At 41.0% G+C, this 19,252-nt stretch overlaps 1 protein-coding gene across 1 annotated transcript in view; it reads left to right on the top strand.

The window, feature by feature from the left end:
* ncmap (non-compact myelin associated protein) overlaps positions 1-15,188 on the top strand; it is a 36,432-nt gene extending 21,244 nt beyond the window's left edge. Inside the window, exons 2-4 of the mRNA XM_073034284.1 lie at positions 1,142-1,228; positions 11,092-11,176; positions 13,883-15,188. Of these exons, the coding sequence (XP_072890385.1) occupies positions 1,150-1,228; positions 11,092-11,176; positions 13,883-14,024 (306 nt within the window). The 5' untranslated portion in view covers positions 1,142-1,149 and the 3' untranslated portion in view covers positions 14,025-15,188. The remainder of the gene's footprint in view (positions 1-1,141; positions 1,229-11,091; positions 11,177-13,882) is intronic.
* The last annotated feature ends 4,064 nt before the right edge of the window (positions 15,189-19,252 follow it).

Here is a 19,252-nt window from a genome sequence, read left to right as displayed (position 1 = left end):
AACCCCAGCCTTGCATCCTTTCACACAGATCTAAAACAGCTTGGTAAAACTTGACTCTGGTTTAAGATGGTAACGGTGAAGCACAGCGATTTGTTGCCGTAGCAAACAAAACTACTAACTACTTAATGAATCGTGCTTTTTTTCCTGGTAAACAATCACTGCAATTCATAGCCGGTAACTTCACTTTTGGAGTTGAGTTTTTGAACCGCTTGCCTGTTCTGGTACTTTTGCGTGTGAACTGATGTCTCAAAGGTGCAGGACAGTTGCAGCGTGACCTGGGGCCCAGGCCCAAGAGCGTATTGAAGGGGCACGGTCTGGTTCCAAGAGCAAGGAACGACCTGCGGTTTGAATGATTTAAATGGCAGGTTGAATTGGTTGAATTTGGTACCCAAGAGGGCTGAGTAGAGGCTTTGGAGTCTGAGCCCGAGAGCTTTGTGAAGCAGCAGGGCCCAGGTCTGAGAGAGAGGAATGATCCAAGGTTTGGATGATTTAAGTGCCGGGCCAAGTGGAAAAGGTCAGGGTGTCGGGTCCGGAGGTAGGGAACAGGCTGGTTCAGCTTTCTGTAGCATGAGACTTACTCGTCTCTGTGCTGAAGAGGCTGTGGCCTACAACTAACGGGCTGCTGGATCAGCTGCAGTGATGACTGGCTTGGCGACTGTGGACTCACTTTCTTGACCTTCAGTTGTTTGTTTGCTTTTGTTGGTCACGTGATCTGCTTTTGTTCTGCATGTTGGGTGTTTGGCGGCCTTTTTTAAAAAAAATTGGCTCTATTGTGTTTCTTTGTTTTGTGTCTGCCTGTCAGAAAATGAATCTCAAGGTTGAATATCATATACATACTTCGATAATATATGTGCTTCAAACTTTTGAACTGGAAGGATGTCAGGGGCAGGACTTCAATTGCATCTTGACATTATGGAAACTGGGAGAAGAAGTGGTGAGGGGTGGGTGGGGGGGGGAGGAGGACTGACCATGTTATTCAGTCCAAGCTATTCTGATGAGTCATTTTAATGTTGCGTCTCCTCATGTCACCTGAATTCTGAAATAAATTAGCAGATTACTTGCCACCTAATTGTGTGTTGTTTCTGAGAAACGAATTCCTTCTCTAATAATTTTAATCTTTTATTTCCCCCTTTGCCAGTAGTCCTCATTATGGAAGCTAGTACTGCAACAGACGAAAATTTCAACACAACATTACCGACAAGATCGCCTCAAGAAATTCTTTATCAGAGTAAGGATTTTTAACACAACTTTAATTTTTCACCGCTATAAACTGGTTTGCTGAATTTACAGCGCAGACTATTAACCACAATCTTTCAGGTAGAATTACTTGAAATTTGAAATGCAGCTGGTGTGTGGAGTGAAGGCGGGGAGGAGCGGGTAAGTGTGTATAGCATGAAGGTGACTCTTACTAAGTGATTATTTGCACTGCTAATGTGGAAGTGGTCCAAGCAAACCAAAACTACTGTGCTAAGAGCTGTGCTTTATAGCCAAGTTTGCAGATGATCCAAAAATAGGTGGAGTATTGAGGAAGCAGGGAGTCTCCAGAAGGACTTGGACAGATTGGGAGAATGGGCAAAGAAATGGCAGATGGAATACAGTGTTGGGAAGTGTACGTCTGTGTACTTTGGTAGAAGGAATAAAGATGTAGACTATTTTCGAAATGGAGAGAAAATTCAGAAATCAGAGATGCAAAAGGGACTTGGGAGTCCTTGTGCAGGATTCCCTAATGGTTAACTTGCAGGTTGAGTCAGTAGAAAGGAAGACAAGTGCAATGTTAGTAGTCATTTCAAGAGGACTAGAATATAAAAATAAGGATGCAATGCTAGTGTCTCATGAGACATTATTTGGATCACATTTGGAGTTTTGTGGGCAGTTTTGGGCCCCATATCTAAGAAAGGATATGCTGATATCAGATAGAGTCCAGAGGAGGTTTATAAGAATGATTCCAGGAATGAAAAGATTAATGTATGAGGAGCATTTGAGGGCTCTGAACATTTGAAGGCTCTGTACACACTAAAGGTTAGAAGATCTCATTGAAACATACTCAATACTGCCAGGTCTCGATAGAGTGGATGTGGAAAGGTTGTTTCCAAAAGTAGGGGAGTCTAGGACCAGAGAGCACACCCTTGGAATAAGAGATTCCTTTAGAACAGAGATGAAAAAGAATGTCTTTATCCAGAGGGTGGTGAATCTGTGGAATTCTTTGCCACAGATGGTTGTGGAGGCCAAGTCTTTGAGTATATTTAAAGTGGAGGTTGATAGGTTCGTGATTAGTCAGGATATCCAAGGTTGTGGGGAAAAGGCAAGAGAATGGGGTTGAGAGGGAATATAAATCGGCCATGGTGAATGGTGGAATTGACTCAATGGGATGAATGGCCTAATTCTGCTCCTATGTAGTATGGTCTTTATTCCTCTCTGTATATGGTACAATAGAACTGGGACCTTCTAATAAGTATTAGGATTGGTAAATAAAAGCTCCCTTTGTCAACGTAACCCACTTTCAGTAAATAAATTTCAACAAAATGTTGCCTGCAGGACAGCAAAGGGGAATTTGAGGGAGGGTGCGAGATTACATAAAAATATCTAAGAGAAATAATAGATGTAGTAGGTCTTGTTCAAGTGCCAATTTCTTAACAAAAAACCCTTCATGGTGAAAGCGGCTGTTTTACCTGAGTAAGTGAAGTGTTCATTCAGTAGCGGTTGTCACGGAATTCCCAGAAACTATATCCGTGAAAGGAATGAAGTGCACCTTTGATATGAAAGAAAATCCTCTCAGTAAATGGATAGTTTTTTTAAAAAACCTCAAAAGATCACAAAGATCAGAGGCAGAGAAAAGGCTATGAATGGTTGAGGGGATTATGTAACAGACAGAAAATGCTGGAAGAACTCAGCAGGCCAGGCAGCATCTAAGGAAAAGAGTATTGTCAACGTTTCAGGCCAAGAGTCTTCATCAGGACTGGAGAAAAAATGATGAGGAGTCAGAGTAAGAAGATGGGGAGAGGGGAGGAAGAAACACAAAGTGATAGGTGAGGTAAGGAGCTGGGAAGTTGTCTTGTTAAAGAGGTACAGGAATGGAGAAGGGGGAATCTGATGGGAGAGGACAGAAGGCCATGGAAGAAAGAAAAGGGGGGAGAAGCACCAGAAGGAGCTGTTGGGCATTTAAGGAGATAAGGTGAGAGAGGGAAATGGGAATAGGAAATGGTGAAGGAGAGGGTGGGGGCATTACTATTTTTTTAAACTTTTTTTATTGAACACAAACAAAAACAGAAACACTAAACATATGCTAACAAAGCCAGGGAATCACACATAAGCAGCAAAAAATATATAACTATTAACTTTAAATATGCAAATAAACAAGAAAATCCACTCTGAATACTGTTGAACAGAAGGAACTATATCTAAAAGGAGTCACAAAATAGAAACATTTACAGAGATAACCCGAAACATTGACAGATTTGTACAATCTTTACAGCTTTATAGGATTATATATATAGCACTCCCCTTATATACATCGATTTAAAAAAATCTGTAAATTGATAGACACCATGTTGTTTAACTTTTTATGGAAAAACAAAGTTCATTATATTAAAAAATCTGCTGTCATGAATAGTTATGACAAGGGGGTCTAAATTTTCTTCATTTTGACAGCCTTAATAAAACTTTTAAGATTAATTGGATTAAACAATATTTACGTAATCCTACTTCTATATGGAATTGTATTCTTTCTTTTGTCTTTTCCCAGGTTGGTGGATTGAAATTTTTTCTTTCATGTAATTACAGAATAGACAAAGTTCCTCTCCGTTTATCTCTGTTTCATAAGCAGATGCTTTTATCTTGGTCTTTGATTTACAAACACAACTTTTCTCTACATGGTTATTTATCTGGGTGGGGGCATTACTGGAAGTTCGAGAAATCGATGTTCATGCCATCAGGTTGGAGGCCGCCCAGATAGAATATAAGGTGTTGCTCCTCCAACCTGAGTGTGGCCTCATCGCGACAGTAGAGGAGGCCATGGACTGACATGTTAGAATAGAACTAAAATGGGTGGCCACTGGGAGATTGATGCACCATCAATAACTCACGCTGAGACTTAGGAAGTGAGATATCGGCTTTTATTGACTGGAAGAATAAACAGTACTACATCCTGGGGAAAATGAGGGAGAGCAGCAGCCCACAGTCGCCTTTATACAGGGGTCTGTGGGAGGAGCCACAGGAGCAGTCAGCAGGGTCTGTGGGAGGAGCCACAGGAGCAGTCAGACAGGTATATCTAGTTCACCACAGAGATCCTGCTTTTTCTGTTGGACGGAGGGTAACTGGTCGTTGAAGCGGTCTTCTAATCTATAATCGGGTCTTACCGATATATAGGAGGCCACACCAAGAGTACCAGGTACAGTAGATGATCCCAACAAACTCACAGATGAAATATCGCCTCACCTGGAAGGACTGTTTGGTGCCCTGAATGGTCGTGAGGGAGGAGCTGTCGGGGCAGGTGTAGATCGTGGTGGAAGTTACAGAGAATTATGTGCTGGATGTGGAGGCTGGTGGGATGGTAGGCAAGGACAAAAGGAACCCTGCCCCTGGTGGGGTGGCGGGTTGGATGGGATGAAGGCAGTGTTAATGGTGGAGGAAGGGAAGCCCCTTTCTTTGAACAAGGAGAACATCTTCTTTGTTTTGGAATGAAAAGCCTTATCCTGAGAGCAGATGTGGTGGAGATGGAGGAATTGAGAGTGGATGGCACTTTTATAAGTAACAGGGTGGGAAACGATATAGTCCAGGTAGTTGTGAGAGTCATTGGCATTATTGAATTGAATTGAATTGACTTTATTACTTACATCCTTCATATATAAATGGGATTATGTAGGTTGGTATTCAAAACTTGTTTTAACATATTCCACAAACCTAGGGGGAACCACTCCCTTATTTTAAACATGTTCAAGAGATTCTTTCCTACAGTGTTTATTTTGGTTTTTACCCCTGAGCTGATTCAGTTGGGTTTTTTTGTCATGCAGATTAAGAATCTACGTTGTTAAATTACTATTGTCTACGCTGATGTGTGTTCCATTGATGTTTTGCCCTGCAGTCCCGTGTAATTGGCACTGTGAATGGAACGCTTGATTTTTTTTCTTCCCAAGTGATTTAATAAACATAAAACAAGAAACAGGACTAGTCCATTCTTCCTCCCTCGCTGCCCAGCAATCCCCTGATTTAATCCTAGCCTAATCATGGGACAATTCACAATGACTAATTAACCTGGCAACCCGGTCGTCTTTGGACTGTGAGAGGAAACCGGAGCATCTGGTGGAAACCCACACAGAACGTACAAACTCCTTACAGGCAGTGCTGAGAATTGAACCCTGGTCACCTGTACTGTAAAGTGTTGTGCGAACCACTACGGCACCAGGAATCCATGGAAATTTGGAAGACAATAAACAAAATACATTCACTACCTTCATACCTACCGCCTCTAGAAACTGTAAAATACAGATCATTAGCTTCTCTGGATTTGTGACCTTTAAATCCAGTTAACTTCCCCAATATTGATCCTTACTAATCCTAATTTCATTGAGTACACATTCACTCTAGACCAGGGATTTCCCAACATTTTTTATGCCATGGAGCCTTTCCATTAACTGAGGGGGGTCTGTGGACCCAGGTTGGAAACCCCCTGTTCTAGACATTTTTCCAGTATCACAAGATGTCTTCTGTTATAGTCTGTAAGGAGAATCCTAAAATATTGCTTTAATTTCTTCCTTTCCAGTCATATTGAAGGTTTTAGCTTGAAATGTTTATTGCTTGTTCCCCTCCGTTTAGATGCTGCCTGACTTGATGAGTTCCTCCAGCATTTTGAGTGTGTTTTTTTTTTAACTTTCTGCCTTTTTATTATTCCCCCGTAAAATTTCTCCTATCTCAGTCAGTAATAGAAGCACAGTAACTTCAGCAAGTCTTTTTACAGATCAACAGGAGCATTTACAGTCTGTTTTAATGCCTTTCACAGACTTGCTCTCTCTTCCCCTCTCCTTTTCAAGGCCTTCATCCTCCAGTCTAGAACTCTGAAATTTTTACATTCCTCAGACTGCTGTCATCAGCTACAAGCCTTTCCTTTGATCTTATTATTTGTTTAACCTCTTTCAGTAACTGTTTCCCTGCTTCAATTTGCCTTTTACATAGACCTTCTAGAAATGATATCTGTTGCTTGTTTAATGTTTTATATATAGATAAAATAATGTCTGAGGATCAGAAGCCCATAGGAGGAAGGAAACCAATATAAAGTACAATCCAATAATCCCATAAATCCCAGAATATCAGAAACTTTTTTGTTTGCATATCAGTACCGCACGAGCTAAACCCTTCCGTAAGGAATGATCGCTGATACAGGTCCAAATGCTGCTGATCTGGGGCCAACCGTGGCTGTTGACCCCCCCCCCCCCTGCATTCACTTCAATGCTTCAGTCTTCCTCGCCAGTTCAAGATGGAGTCATTCATGCCTCGTCTCTGGTGTTCTTGGTCCTTTTCGGCAACCCATCTCTGAGCTCCATGAGGTAGCTCTCCGGACAGGGCATCGCGCTGGATCCTTCAAGTAAATTCCAAATTGTCCATCACAGGCTCCGAAAGTTCCCGTAACACAAACAAGCCAAGATGAGCAAGCAGTAGGCGGAGAAGTGGTGGGGGAAAAAAGGAAAGATTTGCTATCTGGGAGATGTCGTCCGAGGAATCATTATTCGCTGGCGGCATCTTGACCGGAACTATTTCCCCTCCAGCAGTTTGTGTGTGTGTTGCTTCGGATTTCCCGTATCTGCAACCTTTCTGGTGTTTATAAGTAGAGAAAGGCCAATGCTCTTTCCCTGACCTAAAACTCAGTATTAAAGCTCCAAATGCACTCAGCTAACTCTTGTGTTGAACCACATTACCTGCACACGAGCTCCAAAGACAAGTCCCATCGCAGTAAGAGCTTTCTGCCATGATGTTTCCAAGGTCCTGAAATCTTCACAGACACCGAAAACCCCTTCCCCTTGACTGCTCAATGCACAGAATGAGCATCCAACAAGTACTGAGCTTTTCATTACTCAATTAACTATTATCACACTCGGTGTCAACCATTTTTCAAAAAAAGCACACAGTAAGCTTGCAAGACATTCTGGAAACCCACCTTCACGTTCCATCAGACATGACCTGCCCACCCTGGCAGTCTTCGATCCCACAGACTTGGAGTAAAACTAAGTTGTTCTTGACTCTGGGACTGCTGATGAAGTGAAGTTTTTACATTATAAAGATTGACAATACAGTGCCTATAAAAATTATTCCCCTCCTCCCCCCTTGGAAGTTTTCATGTGTTATTGTTTTGCAACACTGAATCACAGTGGATTTAATTTTGGGGGTTTTTTTCAACAGGAAAAAGACTCTTTTGTATCAAAGTAAAAACAGATTTCTACAAATTGATCTGAATTAATTACAAATATAAAACACAAAATAATTGATTGCATAATTACTCAACCCCTTCAAGTCAGTGTTTAGTAGATGCTACCTTTGGCAGCAATTACAGCCTTGACTCTGTGTGGATGGGTCTCTATCAGCTTTGCACATCTGGACACTGCAATTTTTTCCCCATTCTCCTTTACAAAACTGCTCAAGCTCTGTCAGATTGCATGGGGATCGTGAGTGAACAATCCTTTTCAAGTCCAGCCACAAATTCTCAATTGGATTGAAGTCTGGACTCTGACTTGACCACTCCAAGGCATTAACTTTGTTATTTTTAAGCTATACCCGTGTAGGTTTGGCTTTATGCTTGGGGTCATTGTCTTGCTGGAAAAAAATCTTCTCCCAAGTCACAGTTCTCTTGCATTAGGTTTTCCTCCAGGATTTCCCTGTATTTTGCTGCATTCATTTTACCCTCTACCTTCACAAGCCTTCCAGCGCCTGGTGTAGTGAAGCATCCCCACAGCATGATGCAGCCACCACCATGCTTCACAGTCAGGATGGTGAGTTTTTGAGGATGTGTGATGTTTGGCTTATCGTCGTGTTTAGTTTGATGGCCAAAAAGCTCAATTTTGGTTTCATCAGACCATAGAACCTTCTTCCAGCTGATTTCAGAGTCTCACACGTGCCTTCTGGCAAACTCTAGCCAAGATTTCATGTGAAATTTTTTTTCAACAGTGGCTTTCTCTTTGCCACTCTCCCATAATAACGTTGCGACTGGTGAAGTACCCGGGCAACAGTTGTTGTTTGTGCAGTCACTCCTGTCTCAGCCGCTGAAGCTTGTAACTCCTCCAGAGTTGTCATAGATCTCTTAGTGGCCTCCCTCACTAGTCCCCTTCTTGCACGGTCACTCAGTTTTTGAGGACGGCCTGCTCTAGGCAGGTTTACAGCTCTGCCATATTCTTTCCATTTCTTGATGATTGAATTAACTGTACTCCAAGGGATATTCAGTGAGTTGGAAATTTTCTTGTATCCATCTCCTGACGTGCTTTTCAATAACGTGGAGTTGCTTGAAGTGTTCTTTTGTCCTCATGGTGTAGTTTTGCCAGGATACTGACTCACCAGCTGTTGGACCTTCCAGATACAGGTGTATTTTTACTACAATCAACTGAAACACCTTGACTGCACACTGTGATCTCCATTTAACTAATTATGTGACTTCTAAAACTAATTGCTTGCACCAGTGATGATTTGGTGTGTTATATTAAATGGGGGGGGGGGGGGAGGAATTCTTATGCAATCAAGTATTTTGTGTTTTACCTTTGTAGTTCATTTAGGTCACTTTGTAGAGACCATGGAGGAAAGGGACAGGGAGGAGCACCAGAGGAAGGTGATGGGCAAATAAGGAGAGAAGGTATGAGAGGAGAACAGGATTGGGGAATGATGGAGAGGGGCAATTACTGGAAGTTTGAGAAATTGATGTTCATGCAATAAGGGAACATTATCTATGTTTCTTCAAATCACGGAGTCAGAATTAGATGAAATTCGTTGTTATGAGCCAACTAAAAGCTTAATTCTTTTGGTTTAGGAATGAAAGGCACAACTGAGAGTGATTAATGGGATCAGAAGGTTCACATGCAAGGCTCGTATTACTGAATTTATTGTATAACGCTGTGTTCGCTTTGTTCTACAGCTACCTTTGCGATCAAGATTAAATGACAAACAGGGAATTTGTTATTTCTTATCTTCAAAACAAGTTTTGTTATCTGGTGCTCCACATTTCAGGGTGTGTTTCTTTCTATGCCTTGTCACTGTGCTATGACCAGTTGTCACAGTGATTTGGGTCGTGCAATTTTCAATTTCAGTGATTGCTCTTTTTCTTGCTTTAGTGCATTATGCCTTCTGCTAAAAACCGAGACAGAATACAGAACATGCCCTGTGGCAGGATGTGGTGGAAATCGGGGATATTTGTTGGACAGGCTTTAGATTCCTCATTATCATCACCATCAGAGACCTGACTATAAATCACATCCTTTCCTTTTCAATGATTTTGTATCATGTGATCTGTCAGTACCCAGACGTTCAAAATAAACAAACTGACGAATGAACGTTAAGTTCAGCACTTGTGCTTGGAGAATTTTGGATAAAATCAATTTGACCATGAGAAATAAAAAAGAGAATCAAAGAAGATTTGAATCTCTCAGGATTGGAGAAGGTTTTAACTCATCATGCTTCTGCAACTCTCTGTAAAAAATTTTCAATTAATTTACTTGCCCTGCTCTTTTTCCAAAATTCCTTCAGCTGCGCTTATCTTCACCCTTTAATTAACTTCTGAAAAACATAGTAATTTTAAAATGTTTTAGAGCTCTCAGGTCTTCTTCACCAAGTCTCTTACATTTAAACAATCACACTTAAAAGATCATTGGCAGGTCATCTTTTTTGAACTATGCTCCTAAACTGTGGAATTCAATACCTCAAACTATAAGGACCGCAGACCCAGTTGACACTTTTAAACACCAGCTCAAAACCTATTTACTTAACCTTGTTTTTAACTAATGTATTTCTTGACTTCCTTTTGATGTTTAAGTATCATCTCATTGTAAAGCACTTTGAACTACATTGTTTTGTATGAAAAGTGCTCTATAAATAAGTTATTATTCCCAATCATGAGAACCAGTTGATCTTCCTTCTGGTGTCTTTGCTAGTCACCTTAAATCCATAACCTCTGTATAGTTAATTTCCTTACCAAGAGAATGTCCAAAAAAGTTTGAAATTCCATCAAAAAGGGGCAGTAGTGAGCACAAGGGTTTTGGCCTGAAACGTCGAGGATCATTTCCATAGATGCTGTCTGACCTGCTGAGTTCCTTCAGCTGTTTATTGCTTTGGATGTCCAACATCTGTTGAATTTCTCGTGTTCGTACTTATCTCTGAGTTCTGAAGTTATTTTGTATTTCCGGCCTTTCCACAACACATGCCATGTGATAACCTTGTTCCGTGGAAATAAATATGTAGTTTCTTAAAAGTTCCTTGAAATGAAGGGTGAAACTACGAGCATCCACTGATAAGCATGCATATGAATCTCCATGCTGTGTTGACTCAAAATTGAATCAATTCCTTGCGTACACTTTAACTGGAACAGTTTGTTTGTGAAGAAATTCATTACTAACAACAGTGCAAGTAGAGTGAAAGGAACTGATGCCAGCAACCTTAACCCCATTTACCCCACATCTGACATTTATATCTTTATTTACTGAAATACAGCGCAGAATAAGCCCTTCTCGGCCTGCAGGTCATGCACCCAGCAAACCCTGATTTAATTGGATTCTAACGTTTAACTGTCATTCATCCTTTGGGGCACTCCTCTGTTTTCATGGATGTTTGGGAAGAAAAAGAATTTCAGGATGTATATTGTATACTTTTCTCTGATACTAAATGTACCTATTGAACCCTAATCGCGGGATAATTTACAATGACCGATTAATCCACCAACTGCTATGTATTTGGATGGTGGGAGGAAACCGGAGCTGCCAGAGGAATCCCACATAGTCACGGGGAAATTGTACAGGCAGCAGTGGGAATTGAACCCAGGTCGCCTGTACTGTAAAGCATTGTGCTAACCACTATGCCATGGACAAGGATGCCTACTACACATTGGTTATATTGTTCTTTAATTTTCAGGTTCTGGAGCTATTGTAGCTGTTATTGTAATTGGAATAATTATCATATTCACCCTGGTCCTGTTCCTTTTGAAACACTACAACAGGTAAGAAAGAAAAATGAAGAATTATTATTTGTAATATTGATTGATCCATTAATTTATTCATGAACAAGTTGTCTTTTAAGCCAACCTGTTACACATGCAAATTAAAATATTTATTTATGTACACCTATGTGTAAAACATCTGTCCTTTATTCCCCAAACAATTTAACTAGTAACTGGCTTTTAACATGAAAATACCAAACAACCAACAGCTTTGTTCTGAAAAATAATGCCCAAAATTTGGACCAAAGAATTTATTGAAGACATATTGTTTTAATTGCTTTAAATAAGGTGTTTCTGACCTGGGATCCAAGGACCCCTTGCTTAATGGTCTTGGTTGATGGCATTAAAAAGTTTGGGAACCCCGCTTTAAAATAACTAAGTAGGCTCTTTATTAGTTACACCTGCTGCTCAAGGCAAATATCTAATCAGCCAATCATGTGACAGCAACTCGATCAATTGCTGTGGCCAAGAGGTTCAGTTGTTGTTCACATTGAACATCAGAACGGGGAAGAAATGTGATCCAAGTGACTTTGACTGGGGAATGATTGTTGGTGCCAGTTAGGTTGATTTGAGTATCTCAGAAACTTTGAATCCCCTTAGATTTTCATACATATTAGTTGGGAGCAGGGGTTCCCAACCTTTTTGATGCCATTGACCCCTACTATTAACTGAGGGGACCGCGGTCCCCTGGTTTGGAAGCCCCCGCTCTAGAGATTATAGTTAAAGTCTGTCCCGAGCCTTATAGGCTCATCAGGCTGGTGCTTATGCGGGTTTCCATGCACCCCACCCGGATAGGACACCAGTCTATCGCGAGGTTAACCCCCAACATTTTGCCGGTACCCATTTTCAGCTGGGTGGACTGAAGCAATGTGTGGTTAAGTGCCTTGCTCACACAACACGCTGCCTCGGCTGGGGCTCGAACTCACGACCTTCAAATCGCTAGTCCAATGCCTTAACCACTTGGCCACGCGCCACACTAGAGTTTATAGAGGCTAGAGCAAAACACACAAAGAACATCCAGTGAGCGGCAGTTCTGTCAGTGAAAATGCCTTGTTAATGGGAGGGGTCAGAGGAGAATGGCTAGACTGATTCAAGCTGACAGGAGGGTGACAGTAACTCAAATAACCATGTGTTACAACAGTGGTTTGCACAAGAGCATCTCTGAATGCACAGTACATTGAACATTGAATTGGATGGGCTACAGCTGTAGAAGACCATGAACATACTCTTCACGACCACTTTCTTAAATACAGGAGGGATGTCACGAAGTGGCCACTGAGTGTCTAACAAAAAGTAACATAACTGTGCAGAAATTAATAAACAAACCTCCCAGCTAAAATGGTTCAGTGAAATATTTGAGAGACATATCAGTCTAACTCCTATTGAATGCATTCAAATGCTAGTTGTCAACTTGATCATAAGGTAGTGATGAGGTGAGGTGAGCGTGGGAGCAGTAGAGTTGTATTTCTAAAGTTAAACCAGCAGCTCACTAAGACATATCAGAGGACATATTGCTCGGTACTTAAGCACGATATTCCCAATCTGTGTGCATTTATTGGTAACTCTTGGCTCCTGACATGGGAGAATCTATGTAAGACATTTATTAGAATCACTGTCAAGATGAGAAATTTCCATTATGAGGATAAGGTACAGAAGCCAAGATTGTTTTCCAGGAACGAAGAAGGCCTGGGAGAAGATTTGTTAGAAATGCTCACGATTTTGTTAGCTTTAGGTAGGGGAAACAGAATAGGTTCCATTTGCAGACCATTCATGAACAGGGGCACGTGTTCAAATTTTTAAGCAAGAAATGCAGGATGGAGCGTACTGTTAAACTTTACAATCTTCATGATGAGGCTGTTTGAAGTAGTCAAACATGGCTTTCAAAAGGAAATTCATTGGCTCGTGTGGAAAATAATTTACAAGGTTGCAGGGAGAGAGTTAGGAAATGAGACAAAATGGATTGTTCCACAAGGGAAAAAGGGATGAATAGCTCCTGTGAATCTATGATTAATTATTTTGTTCTTCCCTCGAGGAACACAAAATTTCTGAACAAAATAAATTATACAAAGTTGAATGAATCACTAATTCTTACATATCAAATTAACCATACTGTAAATATCTGCAAAATGATTTCCATGGTCAGGCTCCCTGAGGGCAGTTTCAGCTTCATCGCTAAAGTTGCAAAATTTGATCTCACTTTGTATCTGGTGGTCCATATCCTGTTGATATACTATGGACAAGTGAGGCAAATTGTAAAAGTGGACTTTGACTCTACGCTGTCTCCCTGAGGCGTCGTACATTCCAACATACACTACAAAGGTTTAGGGCGCAAGACCAACCATGGGAAAAAAAATTGATGGGCCAGAAATGCATGTTGGGTTTAGATAGCGTTTGAGGATCAGTACCACACAATGTGATTAAAGCTATGGGAGTGGAGTGGGAACAAACAGAAGGACAGAAAAAATGTTAAAATCATGCTTTTTATATTTAATAATATAAAGTATTATTAAATAAACAAAATCAACATGGTTGGCATGTCTCTTTGTGGGGGGTTAATATATCTTAGATTTAATTTAGGCTATTTTTGGAATGGTAGAAACAAGGTACTATAATCGTTTCTTGCATTTTTATAATCAGAAAATAGGTAAAAGTTTTTATATCAAATTTATACCAAACTCACACTAATAATGAATGATATTTCCACAGACAAAATAGGTTGAAAAGAGATCTGGCACCAAAATCATCAAGGTATCCCTCACTCCCACCTCTATCTACAAACATAACTGACAGCAGACCAACGTCACTGGTTTCTGTTTCATCGAATATCCCGCTGGAAAGAAAACATTAGCAGGACTCGAATAATGCCTGGGCAGAAATGTACTTTTACAGACTTGGAACATTGGACCACAGACTTCTGGGAGAAATGTACTGCTGTCACTGCTGACGTGATGCACTGTCTGGGGAATTCTGACTGCTGAGTTCACATCTCTCGTTATTGCAGATAGCAGAAGTTTCAAAGAAAGAAATGTTGATTTTTTTTGACTGATGCTTGGGATCTCAAACTTCCTCAAGAAAACTGCGTTCAAAAGGCTTAAAGTTTTATTTCACTTTAAGCAGAGGAAAATATGGATAGTCCTCACAGACCTTGAATGCAGTATGAAAATTCAACTTTAAGAAACGCCATTTATGGCCTTCTGGAACACATCCTTTTTCTTGGACTCTTAAAGTTTTCAACACCGTCTCTGAAAACTCTAGTCATCTTGTGTATGCTCTGATGCTTGGTAAATTATTCCAAATATAAAGTAGCTCTTCACAGAAATGCATGAATGTTCTCATTAGCTTTGAGAAGCTTGAAAGGAAACCTCCAAAAATATAATGATTGGTTTATTCTTGTCACGTGTAGCAAGATGCGGGAAAGAACTTAGTTTTGTGTGTCATCTGGATGGATCATTCTGAAACATAAATACTGTACGTCATGTTTGTACAAAGGGAAAAGATGAGTGCAAAGTTTAGTGTGGTTGACATATTAGTTCTAAACTGTTCTATAGTTGCACGTTCATTAGCTCACGACACCTGCACATGGCAAGTGGCATATAAATTTAATAGTAACAGATGAGCCGTTACTGCCAGTGTTGCTCCATTTTACTGTTGCCTCTCTCAGCTTAGTTTCATTGTTTTGTGTCTGTGATTTCGCTTGATTATGTGCAATACTTCACATTTATCAGTGTTAAATTTTCCTTGCTGCTTTTCCCTTCATAATCATTGATAAAATTTTAGGTTTTTGTTGTCATCAAATGTATCAAAATTATAGTTGTTTATGGTAATTGGATTATCTAGCTAATTGGAACACTAAATCTTGGAGATTTCTAATTGACATTTCTTCTGTCGTGGTTTTCCAATTTCCCTTAACCATGTTTTGAGGTAGATTCTTGTTCTATCTGCAAACATACATCTTTGGAGTTTAATTAGAACCCATTTTTCCCAAAGTTTTATGGAGACTGGATAAATTTGGATTGTGGCTTGAGAGGAGATCTGATAGATGTTCCTAGGGTTATGAGAGGCATAGACAGCCTGTCTCTTTTTCTCTCGGGGTCGAAATGTCTAATACCACAGGGCATGCATTTAAGGTGAGAGGAAGTAAACCTCATTGAGGTGTGCAGGGCAAGTTTTATACACCGAATGGTGGGTGTCTGGAAATACACTTCCTGGGGTGGTGTTGGAGGCAAATAAGAGAGGCATCAAGGAGGCTCTTAGAAAGGCTTGTGAATGTGCATGAATGGAAGGCTATGGATAGAGGGAATTAACTTAGCTGGGCATTTAATTACTACTGTAATTAGTTCAGCACAAGATTGTGAGCTGAAGGGCCTGTTCCTGTGCTGCACTCTTCTATGTTCTACTAAGCTAATCTACATCAAGAGATTTCTAACAGCTACACTACTTGATATGAAAAGTCGTCAAAGAGATCTTTACTTTTTAAAATCCATGCTGGTTGTATCCTGTTATGACCTAAGAGCTGCTTACTGCCCATTATTCTGCTGGAGTGCAGGGCAGCAATGAAGGTCCTCCACACCTGTCTGTCCATACGTTCGCACAGAGATATTGAAGGAGTCCTTATTGCAGTTTCTGTAACAAGGCAATTTTAAACCAGTCAGGATTGTTAGCCCTGAGGTGAACCCCTGACCCTGAAGGACCGGTGGACCACTCTTAGTCTGGTCCCTGTCCTTTGACCTGTTTGGCATGGGTGTCCCTACCAAGAGCCAAAGCATAAAGCCCTGACTCTAGCCAACTGATGCACCATCAATAACTCTCCGAGACATGAGGCGAGATATAGGCTTTTATTGGCTGGAAGAAAGAACAAGGAGCAATTGACCACCACACTACATCCTGGAGACTGAGGCCAGGGCTCAGGCTCCAATCACCTTTATACCGGGGTCCGTGGGAGGAGCCACAGGAGCAGTCAGCAAGGGGGGCATGTCCAGATAGGTATATGTAGTTCACCACACCAACATAGCTCTCTGGGTCAGTGAGGCAGCTCGCACAAAGCCTCCAAACCCTATGACAAAGTTGTGGTCCTCTTGGAGGATCTAAGGGCTATGTTTCCATCTTAACTCTTGAAAAAGTGTATTATTTTGCTGACATTACACTAATGACCCCAGGAGGCCTATTCCTGTCCTGCTCTATGTTCTAGACTTAATATTCCGATTCACTTTCAGTAAGAAGTTGTGACTCGCAAGCAAGAATTGTAAACAGTCCTGCCACAGATGTACTTCCTGTCAAATCATTTAATTTGATAAAAATTCATGTTGAAAACATTTTCGGTTGTGTGTTTCACAAACTGACTGCTTTGCTGAAAAGGCTATACACACGGAATCGACATCATGTCGAAACGATCACGGTTTTTTTACGTCTTAGTTTCAATCGTTAAACGTTAGGGCCAATTTATATCTGCAGGTGATTAATTTTTCCTTCTTGGCTAGTTGTCTCTGAGACTACGTCATATCTGTGGACAATGAAAGAGATTAGTTGAGAACACACAGCCAAAGGAAATGAAAGCAGTCACTCTGACGACATATTAGTATACTACAGAAGGCTGCTCTGAATTGAATATTTTATTTATTTATTTTTTCGTGTGAATTCATATGTAAAGTTAGAATATAGTGATGACTAATATGATTGATTATAAAATTTTTCTGATTTTTATTTTTTTATTTGACATATCAGAAAGAGCATTAGCAGGGCCTTCTGCATAGAGGGAGAAGAAGCCTGAAATGTCAGGATTAGCCTGAGGCACATTCACGCAGAATACAGACAGCCCTGTTCAGACTAAATTGGTTCTTGGCTGAAGAGAACCTCAGGAAGAAAAAGCAGTAAAATAATTAACTTAAATGCACGTTTCATTTTCTGTTAAGATGTAACACTCAATTGTTATAGCAAACATGAACTTAAAAACTTTGGAGTTTAACATGAAGTTGTGAAGGGAATATTCATTGTTTACATTTAAAATACTACATTGAAAGATCAAGTTACATCGTTTTGGCAGTAATATTATTGTTGTACAGATTTAATTGTTGATAGACTGCTGAATCTGAATGTCAGAAATGTAATGTGTCTTTTATGCTGTTCACAATAAACTTTTTTAAAACTTCCTTTATTCATAAATTAGTTGGTGCTGTTTAAACAACACACACAAAATGCTGGTAGAACACAGGACGAAGTCTGACGAAGGGTCTCGGCCCGAAACGTCAACAGTGCTTCGCCTTATAGATGCTGCCTAGCCTGCTGCGTTCCACCAGCATTTTGTGTGTGTTGTTTGAATTTCCAGCATCTGCAGGTTTCCTCGTGTTTGATACTGTTTATATCATTTTCATTTACCGCCTGTTACACCACTGGTGTTTAGAGCAGCAATAAAGGTCCTCCTTCTCTGGTGGTGTTCAGGGCTTCCTTCATCCTGTCAATAGCTCAGATTTCCTTACCATCAATCATGCAAGTCTCGGGTGGAGACTCAGGAATGCAGTTGCATTCAGAGGTGGAAGGATTCCTGAGCTGAACTGAACCCTGAACTCTGAACCTGGGCTGAACCCCCAAGCCTGCAGGACCAGTGGACCACACTTTGTCTGACCTCTTCCCTTTGACCTGTTTGGTATGGGTGACCCTGCCAAGAGCCAAAGCATAAAGCCCTGACTCCAGCCAGCATAATTGTCCTGGTCATGGAATCACGCAATCCTCCAAACCAAGACAAGATTGGAAGGTTTATACCTTAGTGAAGTTCGATGCTAGAACATAGAGTGCAGACCAGTACAGCACGGCACAGGCTCAAGAGCCTACGAAGTTGTGCTGAACTGTTAGCCTCCTCCAAGATGAATCTAACCCTTTCCTCCCACATAGCCCTCCATTTTTCATTCATCCAACTGTCTAAGAGTTTCTTAAAATGTCCATAATATATCTGCCTTTATCTCCATCTCCAGCTGTGTGTCCCATGCAGTTAACATTCTAAACAACAACTTCTCTCTGACAACTCCGCCCAATCTCCTTAAAATGATGTCCTCTTGTGTTGGCCATTGCCACTACCTACGTCCACACCCATCCACCCATGGGCAAGTTGCCTGCCTCATGGCTGTTATCCTTCCCAATTAACGGCTGGCTGTCCACTCTACCTATGCCTCTTAACATCTTGTACAGATCTACCAAGTCACCTCTCATCCTCCTTCACCCCAAAGAGAAAAGCACTACCTCGCTCAACCTTCCCTCATAAGACATGTTCTCTAATCTGGGTAGCGCTCTCCCTAAATCTTTCACATTTCTTCCTAACGTGAGGCAACCAGAATTGAACACGATACTCCTGGTGTTTTATAGATCTGCAACATTACAGTTCTTGAGCTCAATCCCCTGACTAATAAGGGCCAATACACTACAGCTTTTATTGACCTTGTTAACCACCCTATTTTCTTGTACGGTAACTTTAAGGGATCCATGGACTTGAATATCAACCCTGTCCCTCCACACTGCTGAGAATCCTGCAAATAATACTACTCCGAGGTCAAGTTCAACTTCTCTGGGATTAACTCCATCTTCTTCTTCTCAGCTGAGCTCTGCATCTTCTATGTCCCACTGTAACCTACTACAACCTTCAACACTGTCCACAACATCTTTGCGGAACGCCACCTAGTTACACACCTCCAGGCAGAATACACTCCAGCTAATACCACCTGCTGCCTTCTGGGGGAAAGCCAATTCTGAATCCACACAGCCAAATTTCCCTGGATCCCGTGTGTCTCCTGACTTTTTGAATGACCCTGCCAAAAGAAACCTTGTCATACGCCCTACTCAAATCTTTGTACACCACATATACTGTTCTACCTTCATCAATTTGTTTTGTCACTTCATCAAAGAAGTGCATCAGATTCGTAATGCACTGACCTGTCCCTCATAAAGCCATACTGACTATCCCTAATTAGACTATATGTCTCCAAATGCTTGTAAATCCTGTCTCTAAGAACACTCTCCAATAGCTTGATCACCACTGATGTAAGACTGGCTGGTCTATTATACCAAGGATTATCCCTATTACCTTTCTTG

The sequence above is a fragment of the Hemitrygon akajei genome, chromosome 32 (genome assembly GCF_048418815.1).
Source record: "Hemitrygon akajei chromosome 32, sHemAka1.3, whole genome shotgun sequence".
In the NCBI taxonomy this organism is placed as follows: domain Eukaryota; kingdom Metazoa; phylum Chordata; class Chondrichthyes; order Myliobatiformes; family Dasyatidae; genus Hemitrygon; species Hemitrygon akajei.
This window is presented reverse-complemented; position numbering and strand designations above follow the sequence as displayed.